We start from the raw sequence: 26,714 nt of genomic DNA on the forward strand, positions 1-26,714 counted from the left end.
GAAAACTCTAATTTGAAAAGATATATGTACCCCAGTGTTCATAGCAGCACTATTTATAATAGCTAAGACACAGAAGCAACCTAAATGTCCATTGACAGATGAATGGATAGAGAAGATGTGTGTGTGTGTGTGTGTGTATAGATATATATATACACACATACACACACAATGGAATATTGTACGTTATATTGTATATTAGGAGTATGGGATTAACAGACACAAAGTACTATACATAAAATAGACAAGCAACAAGGATTTACTGTATAGCACAGGGAATTATATTCAATATCTTGAATAACCTGTAATGGAATATTACCTGAAAAAAATAACTGAATCACTGTGCTATACATCTTAAACTAACACAATATTGTAAATCAAATATACTTCAATAAAAACAAACAAAAACCATATTTTTCAACACAGCAATTATATTATTCCCGTTTTACAGATGAAGACGGGCTCACAGAAGCCCAGACTGTCCTAGTGCCAATGATGAGGGAAATGATAAAAGCTCAAATTTGAAACCGACTCAAAAATGTGCATCTTTCGTCTACCCAATTGTTGCTCCCCTAAAAGCAATGTACTTACTGGCTTTTTGACTTTGAGAAAGTAATTCAGACCCTCTAAGCCTCACTGTCTTCATCTGTACAATGGGAATAAAAATCACACTTCACAGAGGTATCAAGCTGGTTCTGGAAAGTTATGTTTTTTCTAGAAAACTGTCTATTTTATCTGTTTCCAAATGCACTGGACAGCATTATTCATAATATTCTGTTATGAATTTTAAAATCTTTACTATCTTTATATGCCCTTGGGCTTCCCTGGTGGCTCAGTGGTTGAGAGTCCACCTGCCGATGCAGGGGACATGGGTTTGTGCCCCGGTCCAGGAGGATCCCACGTGCCATGGAGCAGCTGGGCCTGTGAGCCATGGCCGCTGGGCCTGCGTGTCCGGAGCCTGTGCTCCGCAACAGGAGAGGCCACAGCAGTGAGAGGCCCGCGTACCGCAAAAAGGAAAAAAAAAAAAAAAAATATATATATATATATATATATATATATATATATATATATATATATATATGCCCTTTTTTCTCATTCTAAATACTGTCTGTGCCTTCTGTCTCTTCTTAACCAGTATTGCCAGGGTTTTCTCCATTAAATTTGTCTTCTCTAAGAACCAACTTTTGTTTTTGGATCTTCTCTAGTATTTCTTTGCTTTGCATTATTTTTTCCTCTTGTCTTTTAATTTCCATCCTCTGCTTACTCTACAGGCTAACTGTATTCTAGCTCTCACTTCTTGTGGATCTTGTCAGTTACTAATTTCAGTGTCCTGGTTTCCATTATGATTCCTTCTTAACCCATTAATTAATTTGAAGATTTTTTTTTAAGTTTACAGACTAAAGTAAAAGACGTGATAAATATCTTTCTATTGCTTTGCAGTGTTATCACTGAAAAGACATTTTGCACAATACTGATCATCTGGATTTACTTAGAATTTATTGGAATTTACATTTATATAAATTTATTCTTTGTGCTTGGATATGGTAAATCTTCATAAGTGTTTTATGTTTGCTTGAAATGAATGAAGTTCTCTATGTGTTAGGTTCATTATTTAACTCTTACATCAAGCTTGTTATTAAGTTTTCCAAATTGTCTAACCTATGCTATTTTTTGTCTTCTTGATTGAACACTTATCTAATTTTTTCCACTCCTTTATTTCCAACCTTTCAATGATTATCTCTTGTAAACAGCACATAACTGCATTAAAAAAATCTAGTGCGAGGAACTTTGTCTTTAATAGGTATGCTTAATTGAGTTATTTTCACTTTAATAACAGGTACATTTACATGTAACTAATTTTGCTGGGGGTTTTTTTGTGTGTGGTTTCTCTTAACCATGTTTTTTTCCAGTAATTTTCCCCTTTTCCTGTCTTTATTAGTTTGATTCATTCTCTTTTTTCTCTCTGTACTAGTATATATCTTTAAGAGATTATACTTATATTTTAAACACTTATATTTAACAAGTTGCAAAACTAATTATAATCTCCATTTCCTTCTGAAAACAAACAAAAGAATATAGAGGGCTTTTTTTTTTTCCCCCAAAGTTCCCATACCACATTCTATGTTATTTATCTAGAAGTTTATCTTTCCAAGTTTTTTTTTTTACAAAATTTACTTAAGTATAACATTTGTTATATATGTATATATATACACACACACACACATACATACCCATATACCACACAAATCATAAGTGTGCAGCTTTCAGTATAATCGAAAAAATTATACTATTTCCTTTTTCTCTTTTAAACATATTAAAGTCTCTTAAAAGTTTTTTTTTTTTTTTTTTTTTTTTTGGTAATACAAGGTTCTTTAGGTATTCATTCTTCCATCTGTCACACTTGGTGGCTTTCTTTCCTTCATAAATTGATGTAGTTTTAAATTTTTGACTATCTCATATTTGCTTTCCATGGAAGTCTCATGTGTCCTGGATTCTGACAATTGCATGTTTCTTTCTGAGTTAGCTCTATAGATGTCTCCAGTTTGTGACACACTTTTTCACTCTTCATGTTTCTCCTATGGCTTCCCCTTCACAAAGGCAGTGTGAAATTATAAGCCATATTTCCCCACAGTAAATGCTCCTGGCTTTGCTTTCTCATGTGTGACGCTATTTCTATTCAAGGTCCCAAGTGGGTCATAGAGAATTTAGCAGCTTGCCTAGCCCAGGCCAACAGTTTTTCTTGTCTCTGTTTCAGAGCCTAGGTAGCCCATCATAGCTCCAGAGTCAAGACCTGCACCTTTGTCTTCTCAGCACATAAAACACTAGCCTCTCACCCTTTAGGCCAGCTTCTGTTCTGATATTCCCATGGGCTGCTGGGTTTCCACATGGGCTCACTGCTCTCATTCTCATTGGTGGCACATAGGCATTTCTCTCAAGTTCAGCTGTGAATTAAACCTGTATTTGCCTGTGTGGGGGATGCATGTAGGAGGTACCGAGGATGATGGACAGGAGGAGGTTTTCTATCAGCTAAGTATACTATATTTTCTAGAAGTATGTTAAATGATTTTAACATGGATTTTCCTTCTTAAAAGTTTTAATTGTAAAGTACACATTACATAACATTTACCATTTTAATTAACCATTTTAAATTTTAATCATTTTTTATTGTACAGTTCAGTAGTGTTAAAGCATATTCACCTTAGTGTGCAAGCAACCTCCAAAACTCATTCCATTTCCAAAACTGAAACTCCATACCCATTAAACAAACTCCCTATTCCCTTTTGCCCCTGCCTGTGGCAACCACCATTCTTCTTCCTGTCTCTATAAACCTGACTACTCTAGGTACCTCATATTAGTGGAGTTATACGGTATTTGTTCATTTCACTTATCATCATGTCTTCAAGGTTCATTCATGTTGTAGTAGCCAGAATTTCTTTCCTTTAAATATGAATAATATATCATTGTTTGTATATACAGTTTGTTTATCCATTCATCCATCAAATAACACTCGAGTTGCTTCCATCTTTTAGCTATTGTGAATAATGCTGCTATGAACATGGGTATTCAAATATAACTTTAAGACCTTGCTTTCAATTCTTTTGGACATATATCCAGAAATGGAATTGTTAAATGATATATAATTCTGTCTTAAAATACTGTTTTCCAGACTGGTTGCACCATTTTACATTCCTATCCACAGTGCATACAGTTTCCAATTTTTCCACATCCTTCACAACAATTGTTGTTTTGTTTTTGTTGTTGTTTTTTATCCTAAGGGGTCTGAGGTAATATCTCATTGTAGTTTTGACTTGCATTTCCCTAATGATTAGTGATGCTGAACAGTTTTTCATGTGCTTGGTCATTTGTATATTTCTTTTGAGAACTAAATGATTTAAAAAAATCTTTTGATTGAAATATAACTACATAGATATAGAAAAGCATGCTGATTGACTTAAAGTTTTGTTTCCAACTAATTATAGTTGATTATATGGACAAATGGTTTTCATTATGTTGAGATAACTCAGAGTACATCAAAATCAGCATACTATCCCCATCATGAATGGTATTATCATTTTACCTGGTATCTTTTCAGGAAACAGCTACGATTAGAGATCTCAGTTTCTGTCTATGAATTGCCTCAATACTTGACCCTAAAACATCTAGAAATAGTATATCTCAAATATGAGTCCAAGGTAATGGTAGATTTTACCCTGAATATTCCATCCTAGGTAACTGCATAAAACCTGTCAACCAACTAATAAACAAAAATATAGTGAAGGCTATTTTAACTACAAATGGAAAATCTGTTGTAGGAACTTTTCATGGTTAACACATCCTTCATTTTTTGCTTTCTTTCTAGAGCAGATTGAGGCAACCCACCACAGTGGCCAAGCTAGGAGGAGGGTTGTTGCTTAGCACAGAGAAGAGTGAGAAAACCTGTTTTTTTGGGGGGAGGCGGGCAGTAAAGAATTTGAGGTTATTCTAAGAATAGCCCACAAACATGAAAGTTCTTTGTATATTTTGTTTAGTTCTTTGTATTTTTCCTACTTGGGTATTATCTGTTTTTACTTTTCTTTAGTACTGTGTGTAACCAAGGAATAATGGTACAAAAATATAAATAAAATCTAAGAATAAGTTGAAGTAAAAGAAGTAATACACATTTCTATTAAAAAGTTGTACAATTTGTTATTTGCAAAAAGAACAAGACTTTTATTTTGAGACCTCTAGACCTTCTACTGAGGAAGAGAAAAACATCTAATTTTAGTGTCCCCTTACCATCAGTAGACATTTCTCTTAAGTTTGTAAATTAATTCTATGAAATACAGGAAACTACATACACAGATTTCATAATGTTCATAATTCTTGACTAGTAACTTTCAGGTTTTTTCTATTGAAAAAAATCTTAAGGATTAATGCTGTAAACTATTACATCTAAAAATATTTAATCAATTAACTTCCTAATAAAGCTTGACTGATGAAAAGTATGCGCTGGGTGTTTTTAAAAGAAGCTCTTTCATGTTTTCATTTTAAGTAATAATTGCATTTCTTTTACATATTTCTTTTTAATCAGTGTATTTAAAATGTGGTCTGGATTTTCACTCAACTACCATATAATTTATTTCTACTCCTTTGGAGTAATTCCTAATAAAATGATTAATGACAACAGCATAATGATTAATAATGACATATTATACTTCATGGCTCCTAGGAGATACAAGCACTTTATTACAGATTTCATTGCTTTCATCAGTATTAGGAGACAGAATGAGAGGATACTATTCTTTTTATGAGAATTTAAAACACAAAAGAGGTTAAAGCCATGTCAAATAATACTTACATGTTTTTGTGTCCATGAATATGAATATTAGTTCATATTTGTTCTATACTAATATTTCTTTTATGTGCCTACTATAAACCAATATGATCTGTCAAAAAGAGAAAGGTTTATACTTTCTCATACTTGCCTATAATTACCAACTTTCTCCTTATTTTGTTTAATTTCTCTGACTTCCAGGAAAGTACTAAAAGAATAAAAGAATTTAAAGTGATAGTAATTCATTTTGACTTGACAATTTTCTGTCTTTCACTTAAGTTTGGGAGTTTGGAAATTATTAGTATAATTTAAAAGTACCCAGCAGGAGAAACTGCCTTGGCAATATTTAGAAATACCTGCCTCAATATCCAAAGTCCTGTAGCTTATTAGGACAACGCTGGGTCTGAAATTTGGATTTCCTGAAGTCTAGGCTAGAGTTTATATTCTAAGTTTGTGAAACATACAGTTGCAATGTTGTCTACCCACACTCATCAGAATATGCTGCAAAGTAATGCAGTTATAAAGACCAGTTTCAAAGATTGTTTAAAAGAAGACCAATTTAAAAGAAGTAGAGTAATTTACTGTAAGTGCAGTCATTCTGTAAGTTTAAAAATAAGACTCATTATGAAATTTTATTGTATATTCTTATGGTATATACTGAGCTACATACCTGCCCCAGGCTGCCTCGTTTGTAGATGCTTTATTAACTGGAACACAGGAGGAGTCACTGACGGTTGATTTATTCATCTTATAGCAGAAACCGCAGTCTGGATCCAACATACATTCATTACAGTAACTGTAAAATGAAATGAGTTGTAGTCATGTTCAGAGACAACTGCTGCTCAGTCAGTACACAATATGTGCTCCCCTGCATTTTCCACTTTACTTTGCAGTAAGCTTGGGGCCATGGCACTTGTTTTGGCCATGGCAAATGACATGTGCTGAGGCAGGTGAGAGCTGGCTGGTCTCTTCCATCTCTCCCTCCTTTGGTTGCAGCAACTTTGGAAACTACTTTGAGATGGAGGATTGGATGTGCAATGTTGGATGTAGAAGAACCCCTGTCTACCTACAGCAAATATACTTTTGTTTTCCTAAGCCACTGCAATTTGTTACTGGAGCATGGACTGGTCCATCTTGAACCAGCTGCCTGGTTCCAAACTGTACCAAAGCATTTATTTCTCTTAAATGTCTCCATCATGTACCATATCTTCTAAAAAATGGAATTTCCCCCTAATATATATCATGAAATAGAAAATTCAAAGAATGAAAAAAATTATATCTAGAGAAAAAAGTTAAAAAATAAAAATGCCACCACCCAAATAATGGTCACTGTTAACATCTTGGTGGACATCTGTATTTTTAATAAATATATATTGAAAATCAACTATGTTGTATGCTTAATTAAAAGAAGTTGTAACCTTTCAAAATTGTATAATTTTTTTTTTTTTTTTTTTTTTAGGCTGCACCATGTGGCATGTGAGATCTCAGTTCCCCAACCAGGGATCAAACCCAGGACCCTGCATTGGGAGCACAGAGTCTTAACCATTGGACCACCAGGGAAGTCCCTAAAATTTTTTTTAAAGAGAAAAGAAAAAAAAAGTTGGTGTAGGGAAAAAGGCTAACTTTTCTCTAAGTTAATTACATCCATTGATTGGATTACAGAGCCATAACCAATTAATCATTGCTCACCTAACAGCAGTATCCTAAATGCAGGAAAATTTTAAAGAGGCAAAATCCTTTAGAGGGCAGGGTTTTCCAACATAAGCCTACAGCGTGCTTGTAGAATGAGTTTTCTCACTGTCATACTATTTGCCAGACAAACCTGGAGCACTTTATACATAGCAGGCACACACAAGGTATGGAGACCCTAAGATGAATAAGCTAAAGTCCCTGCTCCTTGATAGATAAAAGGCAACGATGAGAAATAGCTACACTAGTAAATAATGGTAATATGATAGAAAACAGTTAAGAACTACTCTAAGGACAGAGACCTGATTATTCACCTGTAAGAGTGGGGGATAATTTCAGAGACAATATTTGAACTGGATCATAATAGAAATTTATCCAGCAAAGAGGTAGAGAGAAGGGCATTTCAGAGAACTGCTTGTTCTTGGGTTGGCCAAAAAGTTCGTTCGGGTTTTTCCATAACATCTCAGAAAAAACCTGAATGAACTCCATACATAATTAAAGAACAGTCAATACAGACTTATTAATATCTACTGTGTACAAGTAATTACACAGTGGGGTGTGGGAGAGAAATAGGGTAAGAATTACCACAAGTTAGCCAAAGAAGACATGAATCCTCAAAACCAAAATACTTCTTTGATACATTTAGCTAAATGGAAAAAAACTGGCATTGTTTAAAAATTAGATTACTGCCATTTCAGCCTCTGTCTGTAAACATTTCCTTTGCAAATAGTCTATTTTTAATGAGACTTCAACCTTATCCTAAAAGCAAAAAAAGAGATCTTTCAAAGTCTACCAAAAAATCAATACACTTTAGAAAGGTGATACAGTATTGTGAATCTAAAATTTCCCACACTTGTGATAAGCAAAATAAAACAATAGAAAGCATAAGAAGTACTCCGAGCTTCTGGCTTTGAGAACTAGTCTAGGCTAATTTGGAAAGGAAGATCATTCCTACTAGTATTTTGTTTGTTTATTTATTTGTTTGTTTGTTGTTTTACTCTGCCCATATGAGGTAGAATTAACAACTTTGATTGTTTCAATGGCTTTAAATGATACTTATTTGGGAAATGTCAATTCATCCATTTGTAGAGAAATGACTCTCTACTTAATTTCTCAAAAAATACTTATTTCTTATAAAAGGCCAAAAAACTTAATGATAAAGGCTAATAGTTACCAAGAACCTACTGTATGTGCATGTCAGACATACAAGGTGTTACCCATAATGCTCCGCCTCTCTATAACCATTCAAGCATCCAACTCTGACCACAACCTGCCATTCTTCCAGCTCTCTTCCTAAATGATCCCTGCTCTGCCATGATCATTCATTCAACAAATACAAATATTTTACACTTACTCTGTGCCAGGTGCTATTCCAGGGGCTGGGACTCATTAGCGAACAAAACAGTTTCTTTGCCCTCATGAAGCCGATTTGTATATTAGACCTCCTGGTGACCTCCAGTTAAGTGATCTATTTGCTCCCTATTCCTTAGCTTTTTCCTTTCTTTAGTTCTGTCCTTAATTAGCTTATTGACCATGACCCATCATTTCAACATCTTAAATTTCCCTGCCTATTTATCTTCCCATTTCACCCATCTAGCTGTATATGAACACAAACATTTGCCTTTTCTGTGCCTTCACCCACCTACCCAAATGCAGTTGAAGGAATTACACAACACGGCAGATCAGTAGTTCCTCTGTAACACACTACTACCAGCCTCAAAAAGATCCTCAACAGCCTGAAATTCTCAATAGTTTTCTCTTGTCAACTCTATAGGAGGACTATTTTAACCATTCTACACAAAACCTATTCCTCAACTCTCCAATGCTCCATTTCCCTTTACTCTCTGCAAATGACCTCAACTTCAGCTTTACAGAGAAAACAGATGAAAGTGGTAAAGATGGGAAACTTATAATCTTATAGTAAATATATAAACCATTCTACTTTTCTATGCTCCAGTTACGAAGAGAAGCCATTCCTCTCAGCTAAGGTCAACTTCTCTATCTGGGATTTCATCCCATTCCATCTCCTCAGGCCATCTCAGACCTGATTATTGCTCCTTCTTTCTCTTAAGATAAAATATTAGGTTTTTGATTGTGATATTTTTCTCCTTTTAATGTAGGCATTTATAGCTATAAATTTCCCCCAAGCACTGCTTTAATTGCATCCCATATTTGGTGTGTTATGTCTTCATTTTCATTCATCTCAAAGTATTTTGTAATTTCCCTTGTGATTTCTCCTTTGATCCATTAGCAACTGAGGAGTGCATTATTTAATTTTCATATACTTGTGAATTTCCCAGATTTCTTTGTTAGTGATTTGTGATTTCTAATTTCACTCCACTGTGATCAGAGAACATACTCTGTATTATTTCAATCCTTTAAAAATTTACCAAGGCTCGTTTTGTGGCCTAGCATATGATCTGTCCTGGAGAATGTTCCTTGTACATTTATGAAGAATGTGTTATTCTGTTGTTGTTGGGTGAAGTGTTCTCTAGACATCTGTTAGATCTAGATGGTTTATATTCAATATACTAATCTTAAAGCATCTTGGCCCCTTGGTTTCTAACAGCCTTCACCTCCACTTAACTTCCTCCACATCCTGGTAATTGTCATTATCTTGAAGAGGGGTCAGCAAACTATAGCCCTTGAGACAAATACAGGCCACACCCCATTTTCGTAAATAAAGTTTTACTGAAACATAGCCATGCCCATTTGTTTACTTATCTATGAATACCTTCAACTTCAAGGGCAGAGTTGAGAAGTCTAACAGAATCCATATGGCCTGCAAAGCCACAGACATTTACTATCTTACCCTTTAAAGGAAGTCTGCTGATCCCTGATCTTAATCACATACACAGATTTCTTATTCCTTTCCTTCAAGATCTCTTACTTCCTTACTCCTAGGATAACTGTTCTGTCTCAGAGATCCTCCACACTCCTTTTTTCCTGATGCTTCACTAACTTCATGGCTTTGCATCCTTTTCTGTCAGACTTTCATGGTAAACGACTTCAACCACTTTCACCAGACCCTCAGTGTTTTTGTATTTATGTTCTCCTATAAAGTCAACCTATAAACTTTTATGTTTGTTTCTTTCTATGTTTTTACTTTCTACATCTAAGTTGCTCTTTACTGGTGGAGAATTAACATAACCAGGCATATTGGTGAAACTCCACAATCACAGTATTCAACTGCAGCTGGATCCTCACTGCTGGGAGGAAACTTTTACCTGTCCCTAATCAGTGATTTTCCTCACTCCCACAACTGATATCCCAAATGCCCACAACACTCCTACAATCCCAGTCCTTATTCCCTCCTACAAATATTTTTGAAAATGGCCTTGCCTTGCTTCCCAGTGAAAACTGAAGAGATTAGGAATGAACTTTTTCAACTTTAAACTCAGACATGAACAAAGATATCTATAGCCACATCTATCCTCGTCTGTTTTCCTCCAGGCTCTGAAAAAGAATTGTTCAAAGGTCATCCTTCTATCAGAGCTTTTAATCTTATTCCCCTTGGTCTTCACTAGGACCAACACTTTGTCCCATTGGTTATTTTCTTCCCTTTATACTTTCAGACCTCTCCTAGAACATACCCCATAGTTTATGTGCAGGCTCTGGCCTTTCTCATATTAAAAAAGCATGAAAAACTGTCTTTTGTACTACTTCACACCAGTTCATAGGAGTTGGTCAGTGAAAAGAGGCCAAATATTAAAAAGAGTTCAATTTCCTTGCCATCTCAGGGAGTGGGCCACTGTTGGGAACTGATTGGCTAAACTGATCTGGCCTTGGAGCCTCTCAGGCTTCTGGAGGCAAAGTATGATTCCCTACCACTCCCTTATCCTTGACCTGGAATATTTGTTTTTCATCATTTGGACTATTTTATGGCAAGATTCTCCCAAATGTAACATTTCTAACCTCAACTTGACATTTAGAAGATAACACAAAACTTAAATATCCTGGGGAATCTGCTAATTGACCTTTTACAGAGAGCATATATCATAACTGTGGCTTTAACAAATAGTGTTGAAAAAAGGAACAACTTCTAGAAGTGGCTATTTTTTATTCATGATTTGCTCTTTAAGGCTTTCTTGAACATGACCTGATAAATTTACATGAGATTTTCTAATATAAAATTTGAGAATTTAAATATATTTTTACTAAATCAATGCTCATAAGAACATTCTAAGCATAGATTAAAATATTTTTTGTGTGAAAAGCAGACTGGTATATTAGGCCCTATTTGTCCCCTCTCACAGTATGACCTGGTGAGTTCCAAATTTTGGACTTCAAGTTTTCCATCCCACTCTAAATTCACACAAACTTTAATAGTGTAAAACATATTAGGATGCTGTAACATCTCACAAATATTTACTCTTACATACTTATTTCAAGAGCAGAAATTATAAGTGTGCCTTACTTTAAGAAATTCTAAAGTTACAAAGGAAACGAATTAAGAAAGCATTTACAAAAGGGCTATGTTTTATCAAAGGAATTGCTGAATTAATTACATAAAATGGGGATCCCTCTCTTTTGATACAAAATATTTTAAACTTCAGACAAGTCAGTATATAGTACAGTTGATGGTGATGGCCCTCCTCTCTGCTCTGTGCACACCTCTATTGTAGAACTTACAATGTTTTTTACTGACTGGTTTGCAAGGACCTGAGGGAAAAGGCCATGCTTACAAACTCTGCAAATGCAGCACCCCACTGTAGGCTAGATACCCAATGCATGTTTATTGAATGAATCAAAGCATGGTAGCTCTATAAATCAAGGCACACTGTAGGTTCATTAATCTGTTTCTGCCCATTAATAGAAAATAATTTTGGGGGGTGGGTAGCTTGGAGTGAATATCTGAGTCATTTTTTGGAATGAAATTAAAAGAAGGTAAAACCTAGTGTCAGACGGTACTTTAAGCTAAGCCCAGTTTTTAAATTGCCAGAGGCTAAAGCTGCCATTTGCAAACATTTAATCCACAACCTAAATGGAACTGGTTAGTAATTTTGATAACTCACTTTCAGAAACACCAGCTGCAAGGGCCAATTTCCTTGAAGCCCCAAGAAAAGAGCCACACAGAGAGAGGGCTCTCTTTTACATCATAGCCTGCAAAATTTCATAGTAAAAGGACATTATAATATTTAGAGGGAAATTGTGGTAAATCAGTGTGCCCAGAATGCATGCTGTTGTTCTTGACTGTGGATACTTTCAATTGGGGAGATTATACAATAGCCAATGTTCTACTAGGGGTTGAAACTGCTGGGGAAACTAGCAGAGCATACTAGAAACTCTACTAGGAAACTGGAAAATATATAATTCAGACAACAACTACAATTAGAACCAAACAGTTCTTTTCTTTCTAGTTTCAAAGAAGGAAGATTTAACTTTTTAATCTCTGACATTTCTTTTTAGAAAGGGAGAAAAATAAGTATTCAGATATTTAGAAAAAAACTGGTTCTAAAATTTTAAAATATTTCCAATTAAAGTAAAAAAGAGTAGAATAAAAGGTGGCTTAGTGTCTAAGGGAGAGAAAGGATGGCCTATTTTCATTCAGTCAATCTTTTACATGCTTCACATGGCACTCAGGGTCTTAACCAAATGTGCCCTCTTCTCTCTCCTGAGAAAATCTTTTAAAAATTGATTTGGGTTAATTTCGAACATTTTAAGTTTCTACTCTGTGAAGCCGAGTGTGAATCTGGCCCTATAGAAAACAGTCCATTTGTTTTTAAGTATGTCTCATTAAATCCAATGAGATAGAACATTAAGAAGAGTGGTCTTAAAATGCCTGTCTTGGCATGGCTTAAGTTAAAAAAAAAATCAGTTGTGGTAAATGCAGGTGTTAGGACAATCCATTGCCACAGGTCCATGTTCATTCTCTGTGGGTAACTGTTCACTCATTCATTCCTTATGCATGAATTTAACATCCTACTTTGTGTAATTATGTCCCTCTGTTTCCCAGACAGCTATTCTAAATTTTCTCTACTCTTTACTATGCCTTCCTTACTCCTAACTGTCCCCACTGCCTTCAAGCAGGCAACCTGGAATCCAGTTTACTCTTACTGGGGGGACAGCTTGCCTTGCTTGTAGCTCTCTGCAGGGCCAGATTTCTACACGAGTTCTGCAAAGAGAACTCCAGGACTCCTGCCTTCTTTCTCAGTCAGACTGTAGATGTCAGGGGACTCCCTCTCCCCATTTGGACTGTGAAAGTAGGGAACTTGTGAGAATTTTTTAAAAAATAAGAAATTCTGGGGGACTTAAGTAAATCATTGGAAATTAATTTAAAAAGCTAGGGACTACTGGTGCTGATTTTATGAGTAAAAGTCATGCCTCACCACTTCATGAAAACTGCCCTAACAGAGATTGCTGGTGATCTTCTCATTAACTCTGGGTGCTTTTCTTTACTAAACTTATTCTATGATAAAATTTCCTAAACATTTTCCCTCTTTCCTAAAATGTTCTCATTCCTTGACACCCTTTATGTTTCTTTCACCTCTCAGAATGATGCATCTTTTCTTTCTCCTTGGTTCTGTTCTTGGCAATCTTCTTTCATTACTCTGTATAACTTTTGCTGGGAAACATCAGCCATACACAACCATTATTATCAGTGATACACAGAGACTCCATGACCTATTTCTCTAGTTTGTTTCTCCTCCCTAAGTGCCAGACCCATATTTCCATAGCCCAATTTTCTGAATGTTCACAAGTACCTAAAGCTCCATCTTTGACTTTCCCCTCAAAGCTTTCCAACTGCTCTTCTGTGTCTCACAATTTAATAACCTGAGCATGATCTGAGACCACTCACATTTACATAGTTACAACTCCATCAAGTCTATCTCCAAAGCATGTGTAGTTTCTCTACTCTCCATTCTTACCACTTCTCACCTGGACTTTGATTTGAACTTGCCACCTCTCACCTAAACTCTTCCAATAATCTTCTACTGAGTCTTCCTGCTTCTAGACTCCTTCCACTTCATCTTGTACATTGTCCTAAATCTAACCTGATCCGAACTCTCTATTGTTTAAATCCTGCAATAGCTTTCCATTGTCTATAGGATGAAGACCAATCTTATTATGGCATGATCTAGTCCCTTCTTGTCAATCTTTTGTGCTATTTCTCCATAGATGTCACAGGTTGTAGTCATTCCATACAAACTGCAGGATTCAGAATATGACATGTTCTTATGTTTTTCCTCATAATGTTTTCTCTGTCTGGACTATTACTTTCCACCTTTGTTTTCCTACACATTTGCCTCGAGACTCATATTTGGCATCACCTCCTCTGTGAAACTCAGACCACAGCAGAATTAGATGTATCACTATGTTATCAGAGGATCACAAAAGTCTATTATTACTGCCCATCCCACCATTTCTCTAAGGGTTTGTGATATGTTTGCCTTCCCTTAATGCACTGTGACCTTTTCAAGGTAGAGATTTTTGTCTTGTACATCTTTTATTCCTAGTGATTTCCATTTTGCCTGATAGATAAGTGTTTAGTAAATACCTGCTGTATAAATAAAGGGATGAATGAATGTCACTGATATTGACAACAGATTTGTTAGTTCTCCCTGCAGTTCCATTAGAGAAGTTATATCTCATTCACCATACCTTGGTCCATGAGATCATAGGATTGAAGCTTGAAATCAAGCTGCGAATTGTTCCTTACAATTCATGGCTCTCAGATCAAATCCACATATAATTTGCTGCAACCTTTTGGAACACAGTCATATTTCTCATCACTTCCCCTTAGAAACTGAGGTTGAAAGTGCAGTGGATTCCTGAGTTAGAGGCAAAAAGTAATTCATAGCAGTGAGGCTTGCTGATTAAAAGCAAGCACAGGCTCTTGCTCTTTGGTGCTATTAAATAAGGAAAGTTTAGCTGATTTTTCAGAGTGGGTTTCTTTTTTTTTTTAAATTTTTACTAGTACTTTAGGCTCTAATTTCTAGTCACTGATTGTCTAACCTTCTTTTATGAACTCTTGGATTTGTTCTCCCCTTTTATCTCAGAAAAGTATACCAATAAACTCTCTAAAGGGGAGGGAGGTAAAAGAAGAGAGCTCTATCTGCCAAGCCTGTCACCTTCAATAGGGCTAAGTGCTTTCCTATTATACTACATGAACCTTTGGTCAACATACTTAAAAACAAAACCCTCAATTGCAACTTTGCAAATATAAGATGACATGTATATGCATGTGTTTATATATGTACATATGTGTATTTATGTAAGTAAATCTGCATGTGTGTGTGTGTGTATATATATATATATGCACGCGCATTTAAATACAAATTTTTCAGTCTATAAGTTGAGAGTAAAATCAGATTTACAATACTACTCTGTAATCAACACATAGGCACCCAAATACAATCTAATTAGTGTGCAACATGTCACCTTCAAAGGAAAAAAACAGTAATCAATCTTCTCTGGTGACAGTATATGTTATTCCTTTTTTTTTTTCTTTTCTTTTTTTTTGCGTTACGAGGGCCTCTCACTGTTGTGGCCTCTCCCGTTGCGGAGCACAGGCTCTGGACGCGCAGGCTCAGCGGCCATGGCTCAAGGGCCCAGCCGCTCTGCGGCATGTGGGATCTTCCCGGACCGGGGCACGAACCCATGTGCCCTGCATCGGCAGGCGGACTCTCAACCACTGCGCCACCAGGGAAGCCCATATGTTATTCATTTTTGATGGAACAGAAAAATATTAGAAGAAACATTAAGCGATTGGGATTTTTAGGTTTGCCAACAGACCAAGTCGATTAGCATTTGTAGATTTGAAGAGAATTGTGGAGGGTGCGTTTTATTGTGGCACTATAAACAGAGCTCACCACATGCAGAACACTGTACATGTGCTTACTTAATCCTTACATGGGCTTTATGAGAGACGCTTTACTTTCTTTTTTGGTAGATGAGAAACCTGATATTTAGAGAGATTAAGCTATCTAAGCAAGGTCACAGAGCTAAAATGTGGCAGAGCCGGAATTCAGACCTAAGTGTATTGACTCCAAATGCCCAGATTTTTTATGTTTATTTAAAGTGAAATAGGCTAAAAGTTTTAAAGGAAATATGCTAAAATTAAAATTGGAAAGAAAAGAATAACTACAGCTTCTATAGCAGTGTAAACTTTACAAAGCACTTTCACATACACTGTGTCATCTGGTCTTTCCAACAAGTTGGTGAGGTATGCATTAAAATTCCTACTTTACAGAGGAGAAAACCAAAGCTCATAAAAGCAAGACTTGCTCATGTCCCTAATGCAGTTTCTCTGACTCCAAACGCAATTTTTACTCTACTTAGCCTTTAATTTGTTGAAATTTAAAGTTATCCTTGTGAGAAAATTGATTAGCATATTGAAGATACTGACATTGTGATAGATAAAATAAATACTTATTTAGCATAGATGATTTGGAATCTTCTGTTGTCTTGTGTAGAGAGCATATAAAGCAGTGGTTACACTCCTAGGAAAATGAAGGCAGAGAGGTCAACACAATTTGGAAAAGTGGTGACCGCTATGGCACATACTTTTTATTTTTATTTTTTCCGGTATGACGGCCTCTCACTGTTGTGGCCTCTCCTGTTGCAGAGCACAGGCTCCGGACGCACAGGCTCCGCGGCCATGGCTCACGGGCCTAGCCGCTCTGCGGCATGTGGTATCTTCCCGGACCGGGGCACGAACCCATGTCCCCTGCATCGGCAGTCGGACTCTCAACCACTGCGCCACAAGGAAAGCCCCTTCCTTTTTTTAAAATTAAAGTTCTTTATTGAGAAAAAACTCACATAATATAAAATTTACTATTTTAACCATTTTAGAGCTTACAATTCAGTAATTTTTATTATATCAGAGTTGTGCAACCATCACCACTATCCAATTCCAGAAAATTTCCAACACCCAAAATAAAGCTCATATCTCCCAATTTCCACCTCTCACCATTTCATGGCAACCACTAAACTACTGCATGTCTCAACAGATTTCTGTATATAAATGGAATCATATAATATGTGGTCTTCTGTTTCTGGCTTCTTTCATTTAATATGATGTTTTCAAGGTTCATCCAAATTTTATTACTTCATTCTTTTCTATAGCTGTGTAATATTTCATTGTGTGGATATATCATATTTTGCTTATCCATTCATCAGTTGATGGAACAATTGGGTTATTTCTACTTTTTGGCTATTATGAATAATGCTGCTAGAAACATTTGTGTACAAGGTTTTATGTGAATGTTTAAAAAAATTCTTTTGATTATATGCCTAGGAGTGGAATTGCTGGGTCCCATGGTAGGTAACTCTATGTTTAATGCTTTGAAAAACTGACAAACTGTTTCATGCATGCCAAACATGTTTCACATTTTGATATTTAATCTTCAACCAATTGTACTGGTACAGGCATAGTCTTGAATGTCATCAATTTTTCCAGAGCAGTAGTCAACTGAAGAATTTTGGCATTTTTAATGCATACCACCAAAAAAGATGTTTTCAAGATAACAGTGCTATCAATCAGCAGAAAGAAAATTCTTTACACCTTTCCACAGAAATGATAGGGAATCTTGGCCAATAAAAGCAGCAAAATAAATTGTGGGAAGATACAAGTAATGTTCACCAATGGCTAGTTGCCCTCCATTTCAAGGTTTATGGAGGATTATAATTCCCTACCCTCTTGAAGTTAGGAGCAGCCAAGTGACTAGCTGTGGTCATATATTGTGAGTAAGTACTAGTGGTAGGTCACTATTTATCTCTGTGACGAATCCTAAAGCCTTGAGGTAAGAGGTGGCATCATAAAATGTTGGAACTTCCATTAGCCTAGGTTCCTGAGACATGAGCAGAGCCTTTGTTGCTTTAAACCACTAATATTTTGGTGTTTTTCTTTTTTGTGTGTGTGTTATAAGGTAATGCCTTTCCTAGCCTGACTGCTATAACAGCTGCAATTATTTATGTATCATCCTGGTTATCAGCTACAGTAATATGATTATTGACACATGATTTTATTGAAGACTTACAAACTGATCACTATTTTGTTGACAGATAGTTTATATGTAAGTCACATAGTTTTACCAAAATAATAATAAATAAAAATAATGTAAGAACACAGTTTTGTTTGGGGCTCATGATTACCATTTGAAAACTTTCATATAAGCCTTATTTTATGTATCTGTGATTGTATTTGTATAAACACCGTCCCTAAAAAGCTGTATAACACACTCCTGCGATATGCATTTAACTAATCACACCACCAGATATGAGTTGCTGATTTCTGCATCGTGCTCCTAACACTAGCTCTTCTACTTATTGAGAACTTTCCAATATTTCAAGGTCTAGGTCTCTTGTTAACTTTTACTGTTTGGAGTATAAAAATTGAAATGTGAATATATAGTATAGTATCTTCATTCTTTGTGAATACATGGTTATATTGACTTTCATATATTTTCTTTAGGTCAACAAGAAAAAATAGGTTGTTTTAAAATGACAATTTTTTTTTATCCATCTGTGCAAACACTTCTTAAAACTGCCTCTCTTTGGGGGACCCATTTTTGTTTGTTTATTTGCTTTGATAATTCACAATTCTATTTTAAGTATTACCCAAGTATCTCCTTATGCAGCAAGAAAGAAACTTGGTGATCAAGCCTGTTTTATATTTTTCATCAAACCCTACAACACCTGGCACTATGTTTAACATATTGGCAAGTGTTTCACACAGAGAAAACAAAATCAAGAGGTAAAATACATTTTGGTTTATTTGGCTTTGCTTATCAGCTCTTCCATGGTTACTTGGAGGACTTTTTGATTTTCATAGGAAATGTATGTTTGAAAGTGAAGGACAAAGTGAGTTTTACTTGGAGAGTGAGAGAAACAATCAGCCCTGAAGCCCCAGAATGATGCTTGATTTGGAAGCTGCGCTGCTTGATGGAGATGAAATGACTGGACGTCATCTCTCTGGACATGATAATGTCTTTTGATGCCTGCAACTCTAGTGTGATCATGTGCTCTTTCAAACTAGAACCTGCCTCACTGACAGCATTTTACAAAATAAAAAGAATTCAAAGTGGATGAAAACAATAGGAACCAGTAAAGTGATGTCAGGGGTTGGGTCAAAATACTAATACCAGCACACAATGATTCTTCTTCTCTAAGGAAGATATTCAGATTCACACATATCATACATCTCTCCATAACTAAAGAAGGAAGATAGAAGAGAACAGCTTTCATGGTCTTTTTTTTTTTTTCTCATCTAAGTGTATAGGTACAGTCTAATTTGCCCAAAGGGTATTTCTTTGTGAGTGCATCTCATCTCTTTGCTTCTTTTCTTAAATTGCTTTCTCCATATTTATCTGTGTAACAGAGGCCTAAAAAACAACACTCACTGCAAACCAACTAAACAAAATAAAAACTACAATTAAACTTGCATCAGGGTGGGAGGGAGGGAGACGCAAGAGGGAAGGGATATGGGAACAGATGTATATGTATAACTGATTCACTTTGTTATAAAGCAGAAACTAATACACCATTGTGAAGCAATTATACTCCAATAAAGTTGTAAAAAAAAGATAAAATTAAGAGAAGGAGGATAATGTTATTAAAAATACATTTAACAACAACAACAAAAAAAAACCCAAAAAAAACTTGCATCAGATACTCAAATTCAAAACTATGTGGTTAAGGTCACTCTGCTCTAAGGAAACCAAAGGTAGTGAATCATTTAGAATACTTTAGAATGATTTCACTTTATGTTAAGCACTTGCTTTTATAGCAAAGATGTTCTATGATGATACTGCTAACAGCAGGAAAAGAATTTTCTAAGCAGAGTAAATACACGTAAATGAAAATAAATGAACAAAATAAAAATAAATCTTCTTTAAGTCCCAAATAGACTACCACTCACAAAAATGGTTTCTTAGAGAAAGAATCTCATTTACACTGAATGAGTGAAAATACACCAACATAGGTATTTTTAGACCTACTGGCTTTTGATCATCAGGAATTACTGTCCACTTCCCAAAGAGTGTGTAACACCTGTCAGTAGAAGCATCCTGCTGCTTAACTGGTAAATTTCAGAATGATGAGTGTAGTGCTAGCTGGACTCTTACTTAAAGCTAGTTTTACTGTCTGCTAAGCCATATGATCTAAACTTCTTCACTCAACTTATTTAAACCTCAGTGTCATTGGTAACATGGGGGAAATAATACCATCTACCTCAGTTTTGCTGAAGGATAAAAGACAGAATCCATGTAAGCCTTAGCACAGCAGTTGGCACATCGTGACTATATGATAAATGGTAACTGACATGACTACTCCTTTTGAATAGATGAGCAAACTGCACAACAAAGAGCAACTATTTCACTGGTTTACAAGGCCAAAAGAAATGCAATAAATGAAGAGACTGTAATGATTCTTTCTCCCTTGCAAAGCTGGAGGTACATTATCTAATGTGGCCATATTTCTTGCCACCTACAAAGCTGACCTTAGACTTCTAGTCACTATAAAGAGAACGAAACCAAAAACGGTAAGTAGCTAGAGCCCTATTTAACCTGTTAATTAACCCTTCCTGCTGGCAAGCAGAACCACCTATACATGTTCCATAAAGTTAACTCTAATACTGTTGTGTCAAAGATTGTTAGTGTTCTATCCCTAGATTCCTTCTTTGCTTCCTCCTTTGTAAGAGAATTCTGATTCTTAACTGGGAACACTGTGCCCCCTGCCCCTTCCTCTCCCAACCACCGAATAAAAGAATACATTTCCCAGTTTCCATTAAAACTAGATATGACCAAGGGACTAATTCTGACTTGTGAGAAGTACTGTGTGGGATTTCAGGAAGGCTTCAGTTCAAAGGGAGCTGATTCAGCCAGGAAGCATTGTTCCTTCTACATTTTCTCCTTCTGGCCTGTGTCACAGACATGATTGTGGTGCTCCTGCAGCCATCCTGGACCTTCCTCATGAACTTGTGAAGAAGACTTATATGGGTACAGCAAAAAGACAGGTGCCTGGATCCCTGATGACACTAGGTATAGCGTAATGGTTCCAAAATCCGTGCCTTTGAATTTATCTTACATGAGCAAGAAAGAAACTCCTTTCTTGTTTAAGAGTTATTTTGGGTTCTTCTGTTATCCACAGTCAAACACAATTCCTCACTGATAGAAAAATATTTATTCAAATGCTTAAAACATATTTTTGCTAATTTCTATATATATATATTCTGAAATATCAGCTTCTACCCAAGTCGCAACATCTTTGAAGACATGAGACTTGAGTATGGGTTCAAAATGTAAATAAAAGCCATTCTAAGATATTGCCAACTCCTGACAAGGGGCTATATCTCATGTTTTGTTTTCTTAACAGCTGGCACAACAGTTGGTAAATGGTCAGTAATGGAGTCCAAATGAAAGAATAAAAAGTGGAAAAAAAATCCCTAATAGTGTCTCTGTGTACCTATAATTGCATATTTGTAATTCTGGATCTTCTCAGTGATGCAGTCAATGTCTAGTGGTGAATGGGGCATTTACCAAGTATGCTGGTTCCTTCAAGTTACTTGGACACCAAGAAAGGTGACCTAAAATTCTCTAAGAGTTAATGCTTCACCCAGTTAATTGCACTCACCCTAGAATGGCTGAGCCTTCGTGGCTGGCCTCTTATCTGTGAGACTCCAGCTTGGTGACGATGAGGGCAGTGAGTGCTCTAGCTTGTCATGGTTATTTTGCTTTGTGACTCTGTTTTTTGAGGTGCTTATGACTGCATCTATCTTACTTCAGCACCTCTCTGAGATGGTAAATTGTTCCTTTGTGACTCTTCCTTATAGGGTAATGGAGCAATTAAGCTTCTTTTTTAGTGCTACAATTTCTGTTGCTCCGATTTCTCTCTGACAGAATAATTACCATGTGTGTCCCTCTTGGAGTCTCAAAGATTCATATTTATTTGAGTTTCATTTATGTGTAAATTTCTTAGCTTTTTCTACTGTATGTTCAATTTGTTGCCTTTATCTTTTAATACTTTAATCCTCAAAGATCTTGTAGACCATAACTTTCAGAATTATATGGCCATTCCCCTCTTTTCTTTCCTGGTTAGACTTCAAAGCTCTGTTTACTTTTTTATTTTTAAAATTCTCTCAGAGGGGTATTTTTCTTCTGTTTTGTTATTAATATATCAATATATAATTAACATAATGGTAATATATATAAATTTATTTTAGACCTGCAGTTTAAAATCTATAGATTCTTGTGTCTTTCCACATCTTCCTTGATAACTCAATTCAAATTGAGTTTATCAGGACAAAATAGACAAGTGCTGAAAGCTCAGTGCAAGAATCCAATCAAACAGAAATGAAGCATTATCAGTGTTATCACCAGGCCTGAGGAGCGGTTTAGAGTACTGCAACGGACTTGTCTGAAAACCTTGAATTAGCTGAGGTAGGCATAAGACCAATGGAAAAATTTCTTATTGAATTTCAAATCAGTTTATGTAATTATTACAGTTACAGAGGAAAAATACATGTCAACATCATGCACACATCAGTCTCAATACTTGGCTAAATCAGTAAACAAATACATTATATAAGACATGATGTTAGCTGCTAGGTATATAAAGAAGAAAGCAGAGAGGAAAAAAAACAAGAAAAAATGAAAAAAAACAGAAAACATAATTCCTCCTTTCAGGTTACAAATTTCCATTTGGGAAGACAAGCCACAAAAACTGGGCAGTTAAGTAACATTAACAAAAACTTGTAAATAATAAGTCATTCCAGTCACCAAGACCTGACAAGAGCCCATCCCTTCAATTCAGGTCTCAATTTAGACCCAAAGGTTTGCTCCTCTGCCATCTCCACTTTGCTGCCAGAGTGGCCTCTGTAAAACACATATCTGATAATAATATTCTTAATAGCTTCACATTTTTTTTTTAAATGAGAGAGTCCAAAATCCTTATTACCTTTATACATGACTTTTATTTCCACAGAAAACGTCTTAAATGAATTTTTTTCTTTTTAAATCTTTATTGGAGTATAATTGCTTTACAATGGTGTGTTAGTTTCTGCTTTATAACAAAGTGAATCAGCTATACATATACATATGTTCCCATATCTCTTCCCTCTTGCGTCTCCCTCCCTCCCACCCTCCCTATCCCACCCCTCTAGGTGGTCACAAAGCACCAAGCTGATCTCCCTGTGCTATCTGGCTGCTTCCCACTAGCTATCGGTTTTACATTTGGTAGTGTATGTATATCCATGCCACTCTCTCACTTTCTCCCAGCTTACCCTTCCCCCTCCCCGTGTCCTCAAGTCCATTCTCTAGTAGGTCTACTTCTTTATTCCCATCCTGCCCCTAGATTCTTCATGACCATTTTTTTTTTTTAGATTCCATATATATGTGTTAGCATACGGTATTTGTTTTTCTCTTTCTGACTTACTTCACTCTGTATGACAGACTCTAGGTCCATCCACTTCATTACAAATAACTCAATTTTGTTTCTTTTTATGGCTGAGCAATATTCCATGTATATATGTGCCACATCTTCTTTATCCATTCATCTGTCGATGGACAATTAAGTTGCTTCCATGTCCTGGCTATCGTAAATAGAGCTGCAATGAACATTGTGGTACATGACTCTTTTTGAATTATGGTTTTCTTAGGGTATATGCCCAGTAGTGGGACTGCTGGGTCATATGGTAGTTCTATTTTTAGTTTTTTAAAGAACCTCTGTACTGTTCTCCATAGTGGCTGTATCAATTTATATTCCCACCAACAGTGCAAGAGGGTTCTCTTTTCTCCACACCCTCTCCAGCATTTATTGTTTGTAGATTTTTTACACATGACTTCTTATAATTTAAATTCCCAACAGTCTCTTCAGGTTTTATTTCTTGCCATTTCCTACTTCTGTTTAGAGATCACCACATGTTTCCTGAATGTAATTATAGGCAGCATCTCATTTCTGAAAATTTGTCTGAAATTCAGCATCTGAAAGTATGAGAGGTATCTGCTACAGAAGAACTACCATAGAGCCTCCCTAGGAAGTGTCTCCTTTCCAGGCCTCTGCCTCTCTGCCACAGGGCTGGGAAAGACAGTTGGAAAGCCCCTGCTCTTTGAACTTCTGAACTAGCCTGTGACAGACACTTGGAGCAGGTGTTGTCAAGGCTGCTGGGGGTTGGGGAGTGGGGAGTCTCTATCCTCACTATCCTCCCCAGCCTCAGCAGCAGAGACCACCATGGGGGCGAGGCCTTGGCTGTTCTCCTCTACAAACTCAGGTGACCCTGGTGAAGGTCACCACATGCCTAACTGTCTAATAGAGGCAAGGGATGGGAGGGTGATTGGGCCAGGCCCTGGGAACTGATGCTCACTGGTGATGCTGACCCTGACTGGCAAGTGAGCCCCTCTGCTTGGAAAAGAAAGGGAAAGGGACAGGAGACAGTTGTAGATCCTCTGAGTTGGGCTGATGCAGCTCTGCTAAGTTCAGCATAAGCACTTTTAAGAACCTTCAGGACCCCCTTCTATGGCTTAGCCTTTTCTCTTACTGGCAGTGCTCCCATACCAGAAATTAAAATTACTGTTCCACAGAACATCTCCAAAAAATTAGGCATATAAGGCACATAGTTCAATGAAATGGAAAATATGAATTTTGTGAAATCGAGTATCTGAAACTAGAGAATACCCTGTACTTATAGTTTCTAGAAAATATTAAGCTTTCTCCTGTTTCTGTACACATGCTATTTCCTCTGTCTGGGATGCTGTCTTCCTCTGCTTATTCCATCTAACTCCAACCAGTTCCTCACTGCCCAGCTCTGGGAAGCCTTCTATAATAAGGAGTTATTACTTTAAAACATAATTAGATGAATGGCTCTTTAAAATACTGAGCTCCTCTACTGCAGTGATATATTTTTCAACAATCTAGGGATTAAGTAAAATAAGGTGGCCTATAGACATTAGTAGAATAGATATTAAAAAGGTACAACACTCTAACCCCTCTTGTAATTCTTCTGCAGTTGAACTGAAAATGGCACTCTCAGTTTGCATAAGAATGTAAGACCACTTTGGTACATGCGTTTGCAAGACGAAAAGCAGTAATATTAAATTTAGCCTGTTTAGATTTCTGAAGTTTATTTTTATAATTTATAGCAAGCCATCACACACATACATTATACACTTATATAATATGAAAGATGAAAGTAAAGTTAACAAAGAGTTATAACTGTGTAAACATTAGTACGTGTTAACTGCCAAGAATTTATACGTTCATTTACTTGTGGTTTTTCTATAATACAACGCACAATTGTATAGCATATATGAGTAAGGATAATATACTTTCTTGCTGAATTTGATTATACGGGCCAAGATTTGAGGGATTTATTGTTTTGAGGGATAAATTACTATCTTGAATTTCAAACGTTTATTATTTTACACTAAAATTCTGTGAAGATAGCTAACTGACATAGTCACAAATCAATTTCACAATGATAAAAATTAAAAATCAGGAAGAACTAAATATTTAGGTCCCACAAAGTTAAGCATTCATATAAATACTAATCAGTTTAAATAAAATAAAGATTTCCTTTGCTTTCAAAATGAATGAACTAGAAAATGCTAATAAGTTCTCTCAATGAAATAATTTTTATTCCTGATTTGATAAGACTAATCAGCATGAATTTATCATATAAAAATCAAAATCAAACAAAAGAAAGGGGAATAAGAAGCTTAAAAAATTAAATTCTGACCCTCATCTGGGCTACTGGCAATGACTTTATGATTCACTGATAATTATAAAAATGAGCAGTACATTTTTAACCTCTGTGAAGGGTGGAAACTTTATTATCTACCGGCAAGTTGGTTGTAATGTATAACATCATTTCAAAAAATTTTGTTCTATGATGAAATTACCATAGAATTCACATAATGATCAATGTTAATTGCCAAGTAGTAACAGGTTTCCACAAAAACTGGTAACTATGCAATTTAGATGCACATGGAGAAAAATGCCAGTTACTCTAGATGTATCAAGTGAAAAGCAGGGGAATAAAGGACTGATTTGTATTATCAGCTACTTAATAATATGGCATGCTCAAGATATGCTGAGCTTTGAGTATCAATCACTATAAATTAAGTACCCCTACACAGTTTAAAACAAATTTTCAGTTTACCTTCAAAAAATGATAGAATCATCTATTTCACTGTCAAGAACACTGTCACAGGACTGGATAATGTATTCCTTTTTAAAATATAGGACAAAATAGGGATGATATTCTAGAGTGGATTGACTTGAAATGTGAACAAAATTCCAGGTTGATTTTATTTACTCATTGTAATGATTAGAGCTCTAGAATGAGAATAAAACTCCTTGAGTTTCAGAGATACACATTTTCCCCTTTACCTCTTTGTGTTACTTCAGACCTAAATGGATAAGTTCAGAAGAGCTTTTCTCAAAAGTCTTTTGAGTTTAAGAGGGAGTAAAAATGATATTTCAAATAAAAGTATAAGTGACAGCAAACACTGTTCTTATTATGGGACTGCTGTACTTAACTGGAAAGCAAGGGAAAGGCTCTCCTGGTTTATATCTTGAAATTGTGTTCTAAGAAGTGAGCTACAGTGAGATTTCAGAGCCCCAGACTCCTGTTACATAAGTACTATCCTAACCACATGTAAAGCATCTGTTCTTGTATGTCATTCATCCAATCACCCAGCCCTGTTACCCCCCTCCAAAATATCTCTTGAGTCTCCACTGCCACTGTCAAGGCTGCATTATTTTCTTACCTAGGCTA

At 35.9% G+C, this 26,714-nt stretch overlaps 1 protein-coding gene across 1 annotated transcript in view; it reads right to left on the minus strand.

The window, feature by feature from the left end:
• The window catches only part of SLC2A13 (solute carrier family 2 member 13), a gene marked incomplete at both ends in the record, with an annotated part of 464,919 nt that overhangs the window by 78,083 nt on the left and 360,122 nt on the right, over window positions 1-26,714 (minus strand). The window contains one exon of the mRNA XM_079714440.1: window positions 5,982-6,107. Within this exon, the coding sequence (XP_079570566.1) occupies window positions 5,982-6,107 (126 nt within the window). The remainder of the gene's footprint in view (window positions 1-5,981; window positions 6,108-26,714) is intronic.

This window comes from Hyperoodon ampullatus (assembly GCF_949752795.1).
Source record: "Hyperoodon ampullatus genome assembly, chromosome: 11".
NCBI lineage: Eukaryota > Metazoa > Chordata > Mammalia > Artiodactyla > Ziphiidae > Hyperoodon > Hyperoodon ampullatus.